The sequence below is a fragment of the Rhopalosiphum maidis genome, chromosome 2 (genome assembly GCF_003676215.2).
Source record: "Rhopalosiphum maidis isolate BTI-1 chromosome 2, ASM367621v3, whole genome shotgun sequence".
NCBI classification, from domain to species: domain Eukaryota; kingdom Metazoa; phylum Arthropoda; class Insecta; order Hemiptera; family Aphididae; genus Rhopalosiphum; species Rhopalosiphum maidis.
Window position 1 is genome coordinate 7,174,373 of NC_040878.1, and position 21,948 is coordinate 7,196,320.

The window sequence follows — 21,948 nt, forward strand, 5'->3', positions numbered from 1 at the left end:
AATCGAATATTATATAATAAAGGATATTAAAATATTAATATATTTTTAAAATACATGAGTTTTGATAATATAGATTAGTAATTATTCATTATAACGAGTAAATTTAACTTACTTTACTAATTAGATGTTTTACTTTTTTTTTTTTTAATAATTATATAAAATTTTAAATGAATATCAAAAATGTGATCACTGACAAACTTTTGGGGTGTGACAACTTCCACCTGAACAAAGATCTTGTTTTTCGATTAAGTCGACGAATATGTGTTGTATTTAAAATTCAATGTTCCATTGTTATATACAAAATTTTTTTTGAATAATATAGCGAAATTAAAAAAAATAAATATAATTAAGTAAAATTTGTTGAGCTTATATGGATACATATATTTTTTAATATATATATATTTTAATTACTCTAAACGTTATAATATTTTTCAGCAAAAATGCGTAATGAGACAGTTTAAACTACTAAAAAATATTACAGTAAAAATGACTTTTTAAATAAATAAAATGCAAATTATTTAATAATTAATTCATATAATTTTAAGGTCAATGTATTGAAAAATATAATGTTATATATTATATACTTTAACAGTACTAGATAAATATCATAAATCTGTTAATGTTTAATTACTTATAGCTTAATTTACCAATTTATTAACAAATTAGAGTTTTACAGTAGAGTTGATTTTTTTTCTGTAACCAAAAAATGAAAACTCTACCACTACACCGCCAACAAATATATCATCAGCATACATATTTTGAACTACTCTCCATTGGTAATCAGTTGCTTCAGGATACCACAATAGTATCGCATTAATATCAACAGTTCCATTTTTCATTGTATACGTTCCCTAAATTTAATAAGTAAATACTATTTAACTTGTATGATTTAGGAAACTTAAGTATATAATAATATTATTTATTTTATTTTGTTAAAATTGTGAGTGTATGTTCTAGCATTTTAAATACTGTACATTTTGCTAAGTAGAACTTACTTGTATTAATAATATGTTATAAATAATTTAAGCCTATACATTTAGAGTTAAAATATAAAAATATTTCCATTTAACAAAAATAATGTATATAATTTTTACCGTTGTAAATGATAAAATATAACTTTTATGTCATTACAATTAAATGTAAAATAACTATTTAATAAAATATTATAATATACTAGTCTCTTACTTTATCTAATGGACAACGCATCGGTGGATCAAACGAATCGTACCATCGGGTCCATATTTGATTTTTTTCTTTTAATTTATTACAAAGACCAGTTACCGTCCAACTTTGGAAGTATTCGCAATTAATTCCTTCTGAGTCACATCGATAGAAAACTACGTCAACCTACAAAATTAGATTAAACAAGACATAAATGTAAAGCATAACAACTTGAAGTATATCAACGCAGCAATTACTTATAGGGATCAGTAGAAATTTAAATATATACTCGTCATCAATGGTTTTATTTTTACTTACTTTGTTTATAAGTTCTTTCGTATTTATTGTAAATTGTCCATTTATATATTGTGCATCTCTATATTGATCGAACGAATAATAATCCATAGTGAAGTTATGTGTTACATAGAATTTTTTAAAACGTATAGTGTATGTTAACATTGGATTGAACTAAAAATCATTATAAAACATACATTTTGTAGAAGCATCAATTGCAATGAATCATAATGTTAATTTATAGATACACCAGCTAATTCGTACTAATATTCGATGCATTATAATTGAAGTAACTAAATACTTAAAAAAAAAAAAAACCGTCGGTGTAATTTATTTGTAATAGTTAGTTAAAATTATAAATTTTAATTATGTCAATCTTTGTTGTTTTCTTTTCTATTATATGATAAATGTGATTTTTTTTTATATACATATTCAATTAATACTATTAACTTGACCTTAATTTTGATGCAATAATAAATATGCTAAAATATTATGAATTATGAAATTGTGTGCCAATTTGTAGTACGAATTCTGGTTATATTCTAATAAATATTAATTATACATAATATGTAATAAAAAAAATACTTGCAGACATGATGTTTATGATAAGTGCTCCAATAAGTATAAAATATAATATAATTTTTATGCATATTGCCATTATTTTCTTACTTTGCTATGTACTAATGTATATTCTTGTGACAGATTAATATTGTCAATAATCTTTGACGGTCAAAATGATTTTAAAATAGTTTGATTTCAATATCATAATACACTTCAAATGCGTATTATCTCTTTAAATAGATCGACAATTGACCATGAAAAATAATATTAAAAAATTTAGAACAAATAACTATTATTTTGTCAAACATTGTCATATTGTATCGATTTCCCGTTTATTGTTTTTCAAATATATTTTGCTGCAATTATTCATGGAATTATTTACATGTGATACAAAATACTCTCAAATTTATGTACGACAAATGTTAATTTGTCAACAAATAATTGCTTATGCTCTATAAACAGACTGTATTTCTGATTTAATTAATTAAAATTTTATTTAAAAAAAAAAATAAATTTTTTACTACCCTGCACATATATTAGTTTTGTATTTTTCATTTTATTATACCTTTATAATTATTTGTTACTCTAACCTTTATAGTTTTTTTTAACAAGAAATGCATTGAAAAACGATTTAAAAGTATTATTCGTTAATTATATGAATAAAAGTTACTTTTATGTTATTACTCAGCAATATAACCTATTAAATATGATAGGTAATTACATCGTAACTCAGTTAGACATACAAATGTTACGCGAAAACGCCGTACCTATCCAAAAATCTAAAATGCTTGATGCGGAGTTCTTTCATAGTACTTCTAATTTTTTTTATTGTATTTTAGATATTTTAAAAAAATTCTGTAACACCAATTTATAAATAATCTCATATTACATTTTTAAGTTTAGTATTAAAAAAAAAAAAAACAATTTTAAGAATTTCTAACGACAAAATATTTTGTACACTTATGATTTTAATGATTTCCTTTATAATCTGAATCAAAACGCTAATAAGTAAGAAGTTTAGTATATCTTTTCAACGTTCCTTTAATTACTGAAAAATCAAGTTTTGTTGAACATAATATTTATACTGACATTCTTAATATTCTTAATATTTATTTTAATATTGTAATGGACGCAACGAAAAAAATTAATACAAATAAAATGCATACCTTCCAATCTACTACCAAATTAAAAAATAAACACAATAGAAGAAATAAGTAAAATTCTGTATACTCGATTCCGTTCCAGACTATCCGATCACTCAAATCCACTTATATCTGCTCTAGACTCTGACACCATTCCTGGTAAATCACCTCACTGGCTGAATAGAAAATGGTGTAGAGATTTAAAATATTAAATAATCCAAATCTACCAAGCTTAATCAAATCATAAAGTGTTACCATTTGGTGTTTGCTTTTCTCGTGTGTACAAGTTATCACATTATATACCTAATATTTCATTATATCCAGATTTTAAATAATGTACTACAATATTAATATATTAAATAGGGTAATGTGAAATAATTTAAAAAAAATGTACATTAGATATATTCAAATAAACTCACAAATAAAATTATATAAGAATAATATTTCTTACTTTTGTTACTGGACAATTTGGTTGTGGATCAAATGCTCTGTACCAACTGGACCATATTTGATTCTTGTCCTTTAATTTAGGGCAAAGATCGTTTAAAGTCCATGATTGAAAATATTCACAGTTTACACCTTCTGGATTACAACGTTGAAATACTACGACAAGCTTTAAAAATATTTACACACATGTATGCTAAAATGTATGCTAGCATAAGCATAATATGCGGATTCTTAATAAAATATAACATATTAAATATTAAGTAAACGCTATAATATTCTGAAGTCTTTTATTGAAGGAACTATTTGTTATTATAGGTACCTATTAAATAGTATTATTTGCCCACCTTTTCTAATGGTACTGGCGAGTCAAGTGCAATATATCCATTAACGAATTCCTTTTCTCTGTATTTGTTGATTGTATAATTTCCAGTGAAATTGGGTTGAAAATACAATTTTTGAAATCGTATCGTATAAGTTAGCATTGGATTGTACTAAAATTATTACAGTCATGTAAAAGTATTTATTCTTATACAGAGTGATTCACCAAACATGCTCACCCACATTTTTTTAATTTTATAAACAATTCATTCAAATTCTAATACTCTTTAAGTAGTATAAAAAAGTCTTAAGAATTTGTAAATATGGTCTTTAAGTTTATTTAAGAATGCTCGGTGAATCACTCTGTATAGTAATATTGAATATAATAAAATAATAGAATGGAATATGAATTTTGAAAAACTGTGTATTATACTTACAGCTGCAAATATCACGTTTTCAAAGCATTTCCCAATAAAAATAATAAAAACCAATTTTATGAAAAACATTTTTATTTCTCTGGGATAGATGGCCTGTCGCCAGTATGTTTACGATTAAAGTATAGCTTGTTTAAACTTTTTATTTTAAATGAGTGTTGATACGGTGCTTACACGAAATCAAGCACATAACTAAATTATATGGCATTAATTTACCTAACCAAATATTTGCGTTATTAGAAGTCAGTTATATTTAATATAAATTAGATGTGAGTAATTATAATAATAACATCATCATAATAATTGATCAGTTTGATAAAATCATTGAAATGACTGAGCATTAGTATTCCTTACTTTGAATACAATACATCTATATAATTACCCATAATGAGTAATTCCGTTTATCATTAGAATTTTGTTGTTCAATGAGTTTTTGATTATTTGATAAACTTATTAAAAAAAAGTACCAACATTTATCATTTTATTTTCTGGATGAAGTAATAATGAATGTATTAGTGTTTAAATAATGCGTTTTTTCCGTCATATCATCAAGTTTTGGAAGAAAAACACTGTTCAGTTTAACTTTGAAGGTAGTACAGAGCAAGAAATATATGATCTCTAAAGGCATTAACAAAATCCTAGAAAAAAATCTTTTGAAATAATATGGAAGAACTAAATAGAAATTACAAAAAAAAACGGAAATTATTATGTTATTTTTGACCAATTTTATTTTTATTTTTGTTATAAAAATGAATAGTTATTGTACATTATATGGATAATTATAAACATTTTTGAACTATACTTGACTATTTTTTTTTGATTAATATGTTAATAAAATATTTGTGTCTCGGTTAAATGCTTAAATATTTACCGTATAATATTTATTTTTTAATACTGAAATTAAAAATATAAAAATATATAACCACAAATTTATTTTTAAAGCTTATCGTCACCTTTTCCTTAAAATCGTTTTTCGTATATTGTATTGATTGTATTTAATTAATTTAAATTTAAAATTTTGTACTTTTTTTTGGAATTAAATTTATGATTTAATCAAAAACTTATTGAACAGTTTAAGGACATATTAATTTGTTAATTTGTAACAATTAAAACCTATAAGACAATAGATCAATCTTATTAATTTTTATTTTTTAGTACCTATTATAGTAAAAATTTATTTTACTATCTAATTGGGTTATCAGCTTAAAAATATATATTTGTTACACAATTTTATAAACAATGAGTATACATGCAATTGATCATGGTTGATTAAAAAAAATAAAAAAAAATAATTTATTTTTTGTCATAATATACCTTGTTAAGTAATTAAGTAATTATTTATGATAATTATCAGGTAACGGATTTTGCTGGTATTTATATATTTTTATAAATTGTCTAAAATATAAATATAGCATAGTAAATTAACAATTTGTATATTTTTAAGGTATATAAAAGAAACAGCGTTTAATATTTTTTATTTTATTTTTTTATACTGTTTAATTTTATTTGATGAAGTTTTCATTTCATGAAAAAATTGCTTTCTCTAGTATTTGTCAAAGTTTATTTTTCTAATATATTAAAATAATTTATAATGTAACTACTATATTTATACTCATAACTAGTGTGTACTTATATTTCTGTATGAATAATAATAATATTATATGTTATCGTCTCCTGTACAACGTATATAAATCATTAAAAATATTACGTACCAAACAAAATTATATCGGACATGGATGAGCAGTTTATCAGTTGACAGTTATCTAGCCTTCATAAAAACTGTGATAACTAAATTACGTAGGTACAATGGGTATGACCTCCAACCGCCTATGAGTGGGAAATCAATTCTCCAAGCTTTAAAACCTGGATAATATAAGGCTAGTTCACTTTTATTTATTTATTATTATTTACTTATACACAATTTCCAGGAATTTATGATCCTTATAAATAAACATTACATTTTTTCGATGCACCAAATCTATTTAATCTAAGAACAAATTTAAAATATTTGCGTAAATAAAAATGTACATTAGCAGTATAATTATTAAGTATAAGTAACATATTATAATTACAGAAAATATAAATCAATTAGAACGCTAGTATAATTTTTTTATTTAATTAAATTCTGTATTTTTCAAAGTATAAAAATATAATATCGTATATTCTTTACGGTTGTATAGTAAATATGAACAGCCATACTCATGGTGAAAAATGTATTCGACTATTGAACCCATTGATTTCTGTCATAATAGTCGTTCGTCATCGATTACAGCCCATTTTGAAATTCAACAAGGGGCGCTAATAGTTTTAAGTAAGTTTATTTAACACCGATAATAATTAGTAATAATATTAAGTTGGATAGATATAAAAAAACGAATCTTAGCATGTCGAATATTAATGAACGTTTTTCTTTTTTTTTTTAAATTAGCTTATTGTAATATTATAGCCGTATAGGTAAGCTAAATATAAAATAAAATAGCTTTTTTCTAATGCAATTTTGTAAATTTATTAGGCTAAAAACAAATGTATTGTGAATAATCTATAGAAATTAATTTCATTTTTTAATCATTCATCTATATAGATAATTATGTTATTACTATTATAGGGTCCGGAAGTTAGGTATTACTTATATTGTACTAAAAAATGTATAAAATCGTTTGCAATAACATTGTGCTAAAAATATCCAAAATCGTATTATTTATTGTGTTGCGTGTTATACACAATTTTCATGATTTTACAGGTCATCTGTAAACGTAAAAATACAGATAATTATTTACAAAGACTGAATGATAAAGCACTCGTTACGGGTTTTTCACTCCTGCACGAATGACAGATAATAATTATTATTATTATAGGTTAAATAATAATAATATATTTAGAATTCTTATCGCGAACAAATCTCATCGGTAAAATTGCACACAATAATATGATATTCGTACATTATATTAAATTATAAAATGTTTTTGCTTATGCTGGAAATAAAATTAAAAATAATTTATGTTTATAAAATAACATTTATTTTAAAAACAGTTATTGAGTATAAAAACTAATTCATGATTAATGTACCTATAATAGTGGTGATGTGCAACCTAGGGGTGATGAGATTTTAGTAAGGAGCTTCCAAAACTTTCTTTTAATGCTATGATCAAATAAATACAATTTTAAGTTTATAAATAAACGATAAATTACCTTATAGAAAAAGAAAATTAATTCATTTACATGGTAAATGTTGGTTTCACAAATATGAATCATGAATCATGGTACAAAATACGTGGCGTACTATTCGAGTAACCGTTTTTTATAATAGTTCATTAATGTTACTCTTGTATAAAATGTTTTATATTACAAATTGTATAAGTTGTAAGAATAAAATCAACTGTTACCCCGTATCAGAATATAATTCTAGAATAATTCTTAATTTTTATAAAAAATGAAAAAATTTTGAATAAATCATGAATACGTGAAAATATTAATATAATAAAGTAATTATTAATGTCTTCAATTAATTCTTCATATTCGGTGATTTTGAACAAAAACCACCGGATTTGTTGTAAATAATATAATTTTTAACCACGGTATCTAGTTTGAACGCTCATTCACAAAATTAATCTTTTTTGGATCTCTAAAATAATCAAATATATTCATGTAACTTTATTTTACTTGATGGAATGTATACGTTTCTTTACATTTCAAATAATTATTATCTATATAATAACGATTTGATTTATAAATACCATTGACAGAGTGGATATCACAGTGTCCGAGGGGAAAACCAACTCATATTTTAGATATCTAATTATAATCACTTTCTTGACATAGCAATAATATAATGATTATCGTAAAATTATACTTCGACATTAATTAATAAAATGAACTGTTGTCAGATCAAAATTCTATACTGTAAACAACGTTTAAATATTTAAAACAAATAACTCTAATCATTTGGAAAAACTTTTCGGTAAACCAGTACCTGTTTGTTCCCATTAAAATTCTGTTTCTACTATCTGTATAAAACACTCACCTTGAATTATTTTAGTAAAAATCAACCTATTTTTAAAAGATTCTTTAATTATTTTAGTCTACTAGTGAATACATAAATAGTCTTATTTGATGATATGAGTATAGGTACGATAAAAAAGTGAAGACTAACATACACGGACATCGAATAGAACATATATGCTTACTGTTTAGTACCCGACACACCTGCACTAAATTAGAAATTTGCATTCAACGAACATTTACACCAAGACCCGAAGAATCTGTGCCATATTATATATACCTGACCTTAAGTGCCATTAGCCACTTGTTTATAGGGCAAAAACTGTCAATACACAGGACGAACATACAACCCGGAACATGACTCGCGGACATGATTGGAGACGATTCGAGGCAGTCCAGAACATCTCATTTCGAACGATCGACTGGTACTTTAAGGTTGATCATCAACAAAATAGTCATGAGTTTGCAAACTTTAAAAAAAATTGCATTCGTAATCTAATTTTTAAATCGTTAATGTAATCATACGGAGTTTTTAGAATGAAATGTGTCGATGTACGTATTATATTCTTGTGTAGATATAATTCATCAATAGGTCTTGGTGATCTTATAGTTAATTATGCGTGAATAATGCTATTGTATCGGTTAACCGTTAATCGTATCGTCTCTAAATGTATATAATATTATAAACATATGTGGTATGTAACATGATGTTGTTACAACCCGATCACACAACTCCAGTCCCTCATCCCTCTCGGTCACAACGGGTCCGCCGTAGAATGGAATAAAACCCATCAGACCAAATATTAAAGGAACCTATTAGTATCTACGAACGCTCCCGCAAACGGCTTTCGACTACGAGGAATACCCGAAAATAAACAGCGTTGACAAACGTATAACACGTTCAATCGCGCGGTGTGCGGTGTGCGGTGTGCAGCGTTACCGAGTAACGACACGCGAATAATAATTCAAAAGCTTGTCGTGTAAATAAAAAAATATCTGTTGCCAATAACGATCGAGTGCCAATAATAAATAATCTAACACGATTATGGAATGAACCATCGAATCGGACGTCGGCTGTGCCCAAAGTAAAATATCTAAAACGGAAATCATTAAAATATGGACGAGTGCGTCGAGGTGACGGGATGCGATTCGGACACCCGAAACGATGAGGACCAGACGGAGCTTTTAGACGCGATGGTGCTCAAGACTTGCGGGCAATTGGTGTTCGACCTGTTCAGGCGGTTCAGAAACAACGAAGTGGAGTCGACGGACGGTGACAGCGCCGACACGATATCGTCGTCGACCGCCACCGCGGACGACTGCAGCGAGTCGTCGATCGGCAGCACCGGAGAGACGTACCTCGACGCGCTGATGATCCGCGCGTTTGACAGGCTCTACGACGTGATGTCACGAGACCTGGAAAAAGCCGACCGGCGTTTCCAGACTCCGCCAAAACTTCAGCTATACCACGAGCTGCAGAATTTCGTGTGCCATTATCAGTTGCATCAGATCAACAGGTATTAGTCATGACTAAAATGTAAGTGGTCGGCAAACGTCGGATTTGAGCAGGGAAAATAAACCTGCGTTTCTCTTTACACCTATTATTCCTTGATCCAAGCCCCTAGTAGTGTTCCCGAATTCGTATTTATTTTTCAAATCACGGACATTTTTATTTATAAATCTCTATATTTAATTTTTTCACTTTCCTTTTTAAAATACATTTAGTTGTGCATACATGTATGAATTAGCATTTACATATTTTATACGTTTAAATTACATTAAACCTGTATCTAGCTTACATTTTAAGACATTCTTTATCTCCCCCTCTCTTTTCCAATACATTTTTACCGCCAGCACCCATCATGCCTATACGCTGTATTCGCCCAGAATCTGACACGTTTTAACGCAATAACGCAGCAACACAGAACTGCAGGATTGCCAAATGTATTATTTGCGTTATTGAAGACAACCGCATTAGTGTAATAGTTAAATTACTGGTTTAAAATAATATCAATCAATCGTATCTGTTGATTACAATTAACTCTTATTCGTTTTTTTGTAATTAATTTGTTATGAATAAAACAAGAAATCATCAAGGCCGATTATCTTGATTACTAAAATTTGTACCACGTTGAGTGCATTACCGGTATACAAATACGTTTTATTTGATCTATGGTAAATACCAGATTATATTGAGACGTATATAAGTATATAAACATGTTAAATTTCGTTTTGCCTACTGATAATAATCAACACATTATAAATTAAAGATATGTTTTTGGAGACGAAAAGGTATGGGATTGGGGCCCAATCACTACGGACGCACTGACAACGGTCCGGGTATGGCGACTAAAATTTGTCGATGAAACTAAAGTGCCAAATGGTCTGATGGAATCTTATAAGACTGCGACCGCAATTAAAGAACTGCACCCGTTTGATGCCGCCATGGTCGCGTTTGCCGTTTTTGGTTTTTTACTGTAACCGATTTTAAATAATTTAGATTTTGTTTTTTAACTATAATTTTGTGGTTTATATTTTTTTTGTTTTTAAGAGGATACGATACCATAACTGATTACAACATTTTGTACATGTTTCGCAAAATTGAAGACATTTACAAACCATTAACTTTTCAATATGTTCATAATTCCGTGCTGCGGAACACTAGGCTGTTTTTGGTAGATTGCGCTTCGGATGATGATGAAACATTTTTTGAATCTTTGGCAGACAATACAGATATTAAAGACGTGTTTAATTGGATATTTGATTTAATGGCTGAGAATCCCGGGGCCGTCAATAAATTCACTGGAAACCCTTTCTCTGACGTTCAAAGTGTTGTAAATCAAATTTACGACGTCAACGGAAAAAAAATGACTCCCAGCTATATAATAAAGTTACGAATATTTTATCGATGGATTTCAATGGAACTTTTCGATTTGCTAAGGTATGATTTAATTTATCTTTAATAAATGTACAACAAAATAGTTTATAATTGGTCTTAGCAGTAAACAATTTATTATTATGTGTATTATACCTATACATGTCTACGATAAGATAAATAAATGTTACACGTTAAATTCTATTAATTTTTACATATTAATCGTATTTATCATGCTGTGAATCACATCTTTTTCATACGCATCATCACATTCGATTATTGTTCCATTTATTTATGAATATAAAATTTTGCAATAAAAACATTATAAAATTGGAAAACAAATGTATTTAATATATATATTATGCATAGTCTTATAAAATGTGCGCTAATTAAATAAATAATTATAATATTCGTTTTATACTGAAACTTTTCGTATGCTTGATATCAGTTAATTTAATTCTGTACATTTTATTAAAATATTTAGTGGTAGAATTCGAGATCGAATGTCATTATTGGATCACCACGTCAAACAGTGTCTATGCTGCTTAAGTGAAACATCCTGGTTGGAATTATTTGAAAACGTCTATGTGTTCACGTTTAAATACTTTACAATGATCCTCAACGAATACAACTGTCCGAACCACATGTTGAAGACTTTTCTCGATTTGTGGAACAATGAAACATTAAAGGATATTATCAGGTTTTGTGTAAATAAACAGATTTGCGGCAACTCATATCTAAACCATCGTGATAGCTCCACGGATTCGAACGAGAGCCTTGGATCGTCTAACTCGTCTTAGCATAATAATTAGACAGGGCTGAATTGAAGAAATAAAGTTAAACCATAATTGACGGACGCGTACCTATTCTACAAAAATAAATTCCCATCTATACTATATTAATATATTATGATATAACAATATGATAATAACTTTTCATTTATAATATTGTTGAAATACGACTGTTTTTTTCCATCTGTATTATAGGTTACAGGTCTACTGCACCACAAATTCTCCATTCCAGTCGATTGTTCGCCTTTTTAAAAGTGTCTTTCACAATTTTTAATTTGTCCTACTTATAAGAGCTTTGAGAACCCCCCCAGTTCACGTTCAATCTATTATTGTATCTTCTAAAATCATATTATGCAGCTCTTTTACACGGCGTTTCGGGGCATTTACAGTCATTTTCAAACGTCTTACTCTCGAAACGCATACCTTCGCTACAAATCGAACACTTCTCCATACACACCCCAATAGTTATAGTACTCAATCGTGTTAATAATGTCACTATTACATTGATTTATTGTATTTTATATATAGTATTAGCCGTGGCGGAAAAATAACTTATTCGGATTATTACGTGCAGATCGTGCTCCGCGCTCGCGTCGTTTTAGTATATACAATTTAGCGGACATGACGTGTACAATATGCGTTTATAGTTATTTTCGTGCAAATGTATATACTACCATAATGACCGGAGTCGGTTCGATTGTAATTGGATATAGGACGAAAATAGGATGTGTCCGTTCCATCCGATCGATGTATATAATAACACAACACGTGTCGGGAGTCGGCGGTTCGGTGCTTTGTATGATAATATGCGCATAACGCATTATATCCGAATCGGTTTCTGGTGGTTTTTGTCGCCTCCTGCAGAACCCGATCACAGAGATACCGATCGTCGTCGTCGGCGGCATCGGCGGCAGTGGCACAAGGCGGCGATGGTATACATGGTACCGACGCGATTTGTTTCGCACGGTGCGCTCCTTAAAAGATACGAGTTACGAGTAGGTGGAGCGAATTCACAAAAGATTAATTGTCGTAAACGGCCGGCCGAGTCACGGACATAATGTGCGTCCTCTGTGGCTCTCTGTCTCACTCTCCGCCCCTATAGATAATATAATGTGTGCGCGTATATCGTACCACTCGTGTATATATATATATATATATACGACGATATTATCGTCTCTCTAATTCTCCGCATTTGGGCGTATATGTGTGTGTGTGTGTGTGCACCGAGAGATATAAGCCTTGAAGGGTGCCCCCACACCGGGTGGTTAAATTTTCTGACCGAGAGATATCCGGGGCGGAGATCTTAATTTTGCGCGGGCGACGACATATCAATATACATTCGGGTATTGTGCCGCGTGTGTTGTCGGCATCTTTTTAGTACCCCGAAAAAATATTATCAAATAATATATAATACATAATGTAATAACATAAAGAACGGAGAAAATAATAAAACACCATAGTACGGCCGTCATCGTTGTCGGTGCTGCCGCCGCCGCCACTGCCGTCGTGTGTTATTATACGTACAAATGTCCGTAAGACGTCCGATAATATAATATAATGGCGACAAACGTGTAAAGTCACGGAGCGGCATTCGGCGGCCCTTTTATTGTCATTACACACACCGCGCACCGACCCGATGACAATTCAATCGCGACATCAAAAACTACCGCGACAATGAGCGCGTCGCCGGCGTGAGGTGAGCTCTTGTTATACATAATATACCTGTAAAAAAAAAAAAAAGAATAGGAAAAAATCACATTTGTATAATAGGTGTGAGCACACACACACGCATATTTATTATTATCATCATAACGTGAGAATTCCGGTCGGTTGGTCGAAATGCATTATAATACGATAATGTCATATTATATAAAACGACGCGCCTACTATATACGTATGTATATATCACACACATACGCGAGTATAATGTATACGTATATATACGCGCACACGCCCACCGACATAAATACTCGGCTAATTTGCTCAGATCACAATATAATATGTATACCTTTACCGGGGTTAGGGTATACGGTTCGCGTATGTATAATATCACGTACCTGCGCACGATGCAGTGTATGATAATACGGTTTGTGCGACCAATAGACAATCTATATATTATGTACGCGACCGGAGGAGCGACCGAACAACTCGTACGGCGGCGGTGGCTGATCTGGTTTAACTTGGTCGACGACGTACGTGTTGTCGTCACGGGACACTGTGATTATATATTTTATAAACGATAATACACGAGAATGTTATAAATATGCAAACGAGGTTATGGCGTACTCGAGAGAACTCGCGCGCCACGGACACTACTGCTGCAGCATCACGGCATACGCCGTGCACCGGTATACAATATTTTAAATGCATGATACGACGGGTGTAAGTGTGCAACTACTCGCAGTGGTGCGCAATGTGGGCGAGGTACAGATGGGTCGTGCGTCAACGGGTGAACATCGATCGGGGTTTTATTTCCGTGTAGAATTTGAGTGTTAATATGAAACATAATTCAAAGAGTAAATAGATCAGCTATACTGACTGCAGTTTGAGCCTGAAGAAAAACATTGAGAATAGTGAGATTTTTATAACGTATTATGATTAGGTATTTACTCGGTTTTTCTTTCTTCCATCATAATATAGTAGCATAATACGTATTTAATTGCGTTCAGCATAAAGATTAAATTTAAACTCTTCCACCGCTAACATTTATCTGTATAGATAGATATACAGATGACAGTTTTCAAAATTGTATCATTTTGTTATTTATTCTGATGCCTTATCAGGGGCGTCATTTCAGGTTTTTTTTCGGGTGTACGAGGTATCAAGCAGGCCAATTTGAAATTTCACTAGGCCATATAAAAATTGATATACTACATATATGTACATTATCCTGTTTCCAATTATTTTCATACATCATGGACCGAATCAATGCATCAAAATAAGTAGTAAAAATCAATTTAAAAACTAAAATACAATAAAAATGTATAGCACAATATTTGTTTATAACCAATGTAATTTAAAGTGATAAATAATAACCGTGCATTATTTCATCAGGGTGCAGGCCAATTGAAACTATTTTAAAAGTAAAGGGTGCAACAGCACACCCTGATCCCCCTCCCCAAATTACATCCCTGTTTTATATTTATTCTAAGTGTAGTATACCTATAATATTATATAGACACGCTAAATGTTCTTAGATAAAATATATAGTTAATAATGATTTAGATGTATACATACATATTACATATAACATACTTACAAACGGTTCATATGAGTAGTCAGTACTAAAAACAAATAGGTATACTATAGTGTGAAATCATTAGAAATCTACGAGTGAATAACAATAAAATTGACTGTAGTAACCCGGGGATAGGCAACATATGTTGTCGCAATACCGCATGTATTACTGCACAATAATAATACGTATAATATTATTGCATGGGCGCGCTCTATGCATCGCGTATCGTATATGGTACAACTTGTTTAAGTGAAAATCTCAAATAGTGATAGAAATTTCCTATATAATATATATATATATATATATTATATCTAGGAGTAGTGAAATTGAAATATTTTAATTGTAATTTTTTAAAATTGTAAATGTCACTCTTCAATGAAACCATGAAAAATACAATTCGTTTTTGAGTATTTGCAAACTTGTTGTTTGTTAGTAGGTAATTAGTTATAACTATAACAACATTACTATATTGTTTTATACATCATATTACATAATAATTATAACCAATTTATAGTAATTATCAAACAATATTTTAGTTTTGAAATATGTTATATATTGTGTTAGGCGTATGAGTTATGACTTATTGACCTCATGAAATTATTATTATAACTGTATATATTATAAATGTATAAAACAACATATTATACACTGTATACGTATTAACGGTTTGTATTTCTTCCAGCAACCAATAAACATCATACCTTAAACATTTTCTCTTACTCTAAATGTAGGTATAACTATATACAATTTTTTTTTAATACAAGATTTATTTTTTTATTTTTCACAGACACGAAATATTTCATAAAAATTCCGTAAAAAAAAATGTAATGCAATTTTAAAACCACAATATTATATCGGATAAAATCTAACAGTTGTCGAAATAACAGTTATGTATAAAATCGAATTGTAGCCTACAATTTAAAGGTACATAAAGTAATATTATACCTACTACAGTACCTTATCATACAGTTTATATTATATTTATATTTTAACCTGCCGAGTTCCGACATTATATATTATTATCTTCTGCTGGCTTTTAGTATACTCCTTAAGAGTTTTCTTCGTCATCGTTACAATATCTTCCTCCACTACCCTCTGTTTTAACTAGCATCCTCTATTTCCGAACTACTATTTTCTTGAGATCCATTTCCACTACATCCATAACCGTCATCTCTTCCTAGGCCACCCACGAGGTCTCTTCTCCGCGGATTTCCATTCCATCGGCACCGATCCTATTAACCGTCTCCTCCTCTGACATCATGTATATATTACACGTATGTAATGCTCAAAAGTGATATTATGTGAATCATTAATCACGAGCGCTCTGGTTTCCGTCGGATAATTGCATAACAATGCATTAATTCGATAAACATAATATTATAATATCTTTATAATAGTGCAGTGGTTAACAATACGCGCGTACAGGTCATTCGCGCATTATGCGGGACTCAATGATCGAGCGGTATGGTATTCGTCATGGTAATTCAACACCATCGTGCACACTGCACCGCTGCCGCAGCCGTTGTCGCCGAGGATTGAATGGACGAAATATATGATGTGCTCAAGAAATAACAAGCAATGCGTATTAATTCATAATGCATTGACCCGTCGGTACCTACACGATCGTATTGTTATGGTCGACGTCATCCCGAAATATATGAAAACTTTGTTTGTATACGTCCATAATATGATATATTATACGAGCTGAGCGTGTTGTGGCGTTATGGCGATATTATTCTGGTGTTTTTTTTAACAGATATCTTCCGTGCTCGACGCGAATACTATATTATATAGGTATTATATTATTTGTTATATTTTGCTATACGACGCGACAGCATAATATACGGTTCATACCAATAATATTATATAATATACTAACTGAATGGAAATAAAATTCAAGTATAAAAAATCTCAACGATTGAAAAGCCGATATTATACGATATTAGTGACGTTTATGTAGGTAAAACGCTTAAGATACAGCGCAAAAGATCATAATTAAAGTAGTATTCTAAAAATACTTTTCGAAAATTTTTAAAACTGTTGTTGTTGTTATTCGTTACAAATACGCGAATGCGATTTTTTTTGATGAAGTAATTAATATACTATATTACATTTATCATTTAAACATTTTAATAAATTTTACATTTTTTGAATAATTATTACGAAAAACTATATAATCGGGGGTTTTTTTGTGTTCCAACTAAATTTAATCTCTTTAATCTGAGTCCATAAATAAAAACGCAGGTTTTTAATTTATAAACACAAATATTATTTTTCCGATAAAAATTATTCAAATACAAAAATAATAACGAAAACAATTTTTCGACAGTATATACATGAATGTTTTTTTTATTATTATTGAAGTAGAATCTATAATAGTGTTCAAATACAAAAAAAAAAAAAACTTTTATTTGAACACTTGTATTCGAATACAACACTGGTATTACGTGTGCGGCGGTGTGCCTATGTCTGTATCTATATATATATATATATATTATATTTGCAGTCACGATTCATGACAAAGCAGTGTAAATGAAAATTGGTTACATCGTTCTGACATTTTAAAAGTAATTACTTACCTACTTCAAACGAATTCTTGAACAATCGATTATAAGATTATCATCGGTATATACAAACGATGTTTGAGCAAAACTAATAAAAATAAAATAATATACCTATACGTTTTGGACACTGGACGGTTACGGTTTACCTATATAAACGAATTGAAGCCGATTGAGTCGTCCGATCGTTATAAAGATAAATGCCGACGTGAACATAATATAATATCGTCAGAGATGATTCGGTTGCGGGATGACTGGCGACGTACCTACGTATATACACGTATATTATTATACAATAATAAACAATATTCGATATGCCCATTGCCCAGTGGCCAGCTGGTAGTCTGTAGGATTTTGAGGTCAACGGGTACGTTATTATTATGAAAATAGTGTCGACGAGCGAGTGTAGGTATATAATAAGAAAATAATCGGTCGTATCACATTATGACGATAAAATAATTTCTTAATTAAATGTTCGTGTCTTGATGGACCGCCCGCGAGAAGTCCGCTCAATTATTACTTACCATCTAAACACAATAAGAGTTACAAAAATTCAAGATACGATTAGGTGTATAATACAATAATATGGACAAAAACTGCGGACAAGCGTGTAGCATAGAATATAAATAAAATACACGCTTACTACTCTCCCGTGGTGGTAATCGATTTGCGTTCACGACTTTAGGATGGTATTTATTACTTATTAGTAAAAAGGTGATACACCTAGCCTGTTCATTTTGAGTTATCGTCGTGGCCCAGCACGTTTTTTATAATACTATTTCGCAACAATCATTACATTTGGTTATGTTGTACCGCTGTTTATCTAAATATATAATAATAATATTATACTAATATTATTGTATTTTAATAAATTATATCGTCAGACTGTACATTTAGAGTTTAGCGGATGAGAAAAACAAACGACGTAGGTTTATAGAGAATCAAGCGATTTGTGTCATTATCGAATTTTTCTATTTAATAAGGTTATTAGAGTTTTTTGGTAACGTTAAAATCATGCCGGGGACCAGCATAAATAAGATGCTAACTTCTCATATAAAACGCTTTTGTTCTATATATACCTACTGTTTTTATATTTTCTCTTTTGTAATGCATTTTTTTCTTATATATATAAAATGTGATTTAGAATTTTTAAATAATATATTTAAGGTACATATTTATAAATAGTAAATACTTGGATTTTCCATCCCATTGAATGGGGTTTCTTTTGATAATTGAAACTTACCGTTTTTCAAATAAAATTCATCCATTTTAATATAATTTATAGGGCAAAAAAAAATTAATGTACCTGAATTTACATTTTAATAAGCGGTGTATATTTTTTACTTTAAAATTGTTTGCTTGAAACAGTAACTGAGAACCATTATCCCACACGTAAAGTTTAATAACTAAAAGACTACTCGGTCAAAATTTGATTTAGACGCGTTTATATTTTCAAAAAAACTATCTGAACATCTATCGCATTGTAAAAAAAGAGCGGTTCTATTTTAAAGCTTAATATTCGCCTGCATGTGTGCAGAATTGTTTTGTTTTATCATTTACTGAAAATTTGCCAAATAGATTAGTAACATAATGGGCTTAAATATAATTTAATATAATTATGTTAATCACGATACACTCCACAAAGATCAAATATCCAATTAGTTAAATCTACTTAACAAGTGTATGGCCGGAAATATAATGATAAGATACAATATTATTTGTGTTTTTAAAATATTGCGTGAACAAATTGATTGTAACATACGCTCTCTTAAGTGAATTTCCTCTATGCGTTTACTGTCGTTTAATTTAAGTACATGCTATTTATTTATAAACACCTACATTTTTTTTGAATTAATTGATCAAGATGTGACTCTTGAACCACATTTATATTATGTAATGTTATGTTCTAATTTGCTAAATGTTTTTGATTTAGTTTTACTATTACAATAAATATTATATATTTATAGATTAACAAGGTTATTACCTAACGTTTTAATTGTAGTTAGTTATTATAAATAATGATGATTATATTTTTTCACATTTGTTCAATACTGATGATAATAAAGCAATGATTTAAAGGGTTTTCATTTTAAGATTAAAGTTTATGGCATATAAGAGTAACGATTACACACAATATTTTTATAAACATAATTATTACACTGCAGGTAAAAAAAAAAAATGTTACATTTGAAGTATGTCTCAGATAAAAAAAAAAAAAACGTTGATGACAATGAAAATAGGGTCTTGACATCGTTAATAAAGGTTCATTGCTTACATGTTTAGTCAAACATTTCCGGCCCCTAAATTATTGCTTAGTTTATTCATTACGTTTTCTTCCGTAGTTAACTATAGGAGTATATTATTATACATGTACAGAAAACCTACATTATTATTTTTCTCCTACTATCAATTAGGAGACTGGTTCTCGGAAAAGATATCTATTTAATAATTGACCAATGAATCATTCAATTTATTTGTGTAGGTTTACATTAATTCGTTATAATTTGTTATTTCTAGTTTCTGAATATATCGTTTTAAGTTTGTTTTCACGTCATGTTATGTCTATTTTTTTTTAACCAGCTTGCATGCGCGCACTATGGACATAAAATCTTTATTATATTATAATATTAAGTCTATGCGTCAAAATAACGGGCTACTTATATACAACAAAAAAAAATCTTGTTTTCTAAACATTTTGTTTTTAAAAACGTATATATTGTAAATTTTTTTAAGTTTTCAAACACGTGTTGATGTATTCGTTAATCAGCCATTTCAATAACGATTGTATAGGTAGCAAGTACGACATGAAACTCTCAGACAATAGATCATCGTGATGTAAAGCACACACTCAAATATTTAAATCCAATACGACGACATATTATCATACACCGCGCCCACGTCATATATATATATATATATATATAAGTGCGTTTGTGAAACAAAAGCTGAATACGAGCTAAAATATGAAAAATTAACTGCAAATCACCGAAAAAAAAAACACGTGTAGTGCGCTTGTGAAATTTGAACAGTCGTGTTAATGACGACTTATTATTATTATTATAACGTCCAAAAATAATCAATCAAACTTACTCAACGGTTTAGAGCTTCAGGTAGCGTGACATATTGTAACTTGTGCCCTATATTGTACACAATTTGCAGTTTTGTTTGTCAAAAGAACAAATTTGTTTTCCTACTCAAAACGTTCTAATTAGTTCTTACATCCGACCGTCGTCGTGTCCGGAGTACTAATTGTTATTATTAACAAACTGACAAGGCGTTAATTGTTTTCTGGGCTTTCTTATTCACGCGTTCTCGGCTGCACACCGGCCGTGTAAAATGTTTATAAACATCAAAACACATTATACGAGCCGTGAATTTTTTGCACGCCTAGGTTTTTTTTCGCGATTCACAACCAGATGTTCGGGACACCGACGCATCCGAGAAAATCCTAAGAGGCCGAAGGTCATTTTTTGTGTCTTTTGGCTACGCCCAAATGCATTACATTAATAAAATATAATATCGCGTTTTTATAGTATGTGAATCGAAGACGGTTTTTGTTTCGGTGCCTTTTTACAATCCTCCGGGATATTCGTATTCTTTTTTTATTATTATTATTATTATCGACTGCACACGAAGAAGGCAATGTTTTTTTAGCCCTTCGAATTTGTCACGGCTACTTTTTTCCACATATTATCATACAATCTTTTCTGTGTATTTGCGCGCGCGCGTATCGCATGCGTCGACGGAACGAAAACGTATAAAGAATAAGACGAAAAAAACGTTGCTTTTTTAAGAATAATAAAAAAAAAAAATGATAATACTCAGACGTCCCGCGGGCTACATGGCAGAAAAATTTAATGCCAAATTACAAAAGCATTAGTAACAATTTATCAACAATAAACGGCTGCAGCATTTGGCTGTTCCCAAAATATAACCGTATGTATGTATGTGTACCATATTATAATACTGTTGCAGAACTCTTATAATGCGAATATGTACGTGGTGCTCATACTATACATTATAATACACACGCAGGTAGTTAGTTACGCGGGGTGTTTATTTTTTTTTTAGGTGAATTCCAGGTGAAATAAAAATGTTTATCGACGGAAAAAAAAAACAGAATTCCA

At 29.7% G+C, this 21,948-nt stretch overlaps 2 protein-coding genes across 2 annotated transcripts; one reads left to right on the top strand and one right to left on the bottom strand.

The window, feature by feature from the left end:
- Positions 1–662: 662 nt before the first annotated feature.
- On the bottom strand, positions 663–4,507 carry LOC113555273. The gene is made up of 6 exons (XM_026959691.1): positions 4,361–4,507; positions 3,950–4,096; positions 3,610–3,771; positions 1,480–1,629; positions 1,186–1,347; positions 663–851 (listed from the first exon to the last, which is right to left on the bottom strand). Exons 1-6 carry the CDS (start codon positions 4,427–4,429, stop codon positions 663–665), a joined length of 879 nt encoding a protein of 292 aa, XP_026815492.1. The 5' UTR covers positions 4,430–4,507.
- A 4,965-nt stretch (positions 4,508–9,472) lies between these two features.
- Positions 9,473–12,031, top strand: LOC113555276. The gene is made up of 4 exons (XM_026959697.1): positions 9,473–9,873; positions 10,627–10,833; positions 10,908–11,297; positions 11,716–12,031. Exons 1-4 carry the CDS (start codon positions 9,473–9,475, stop codon positions 12,029–12,031), a joined length of 1,314 nt encoding a protein of 437 aa, XP_026815498.1.
- The last annotated feature ends 9,917 nt before the right edge of the window (positions 12,032–21,948 follow it).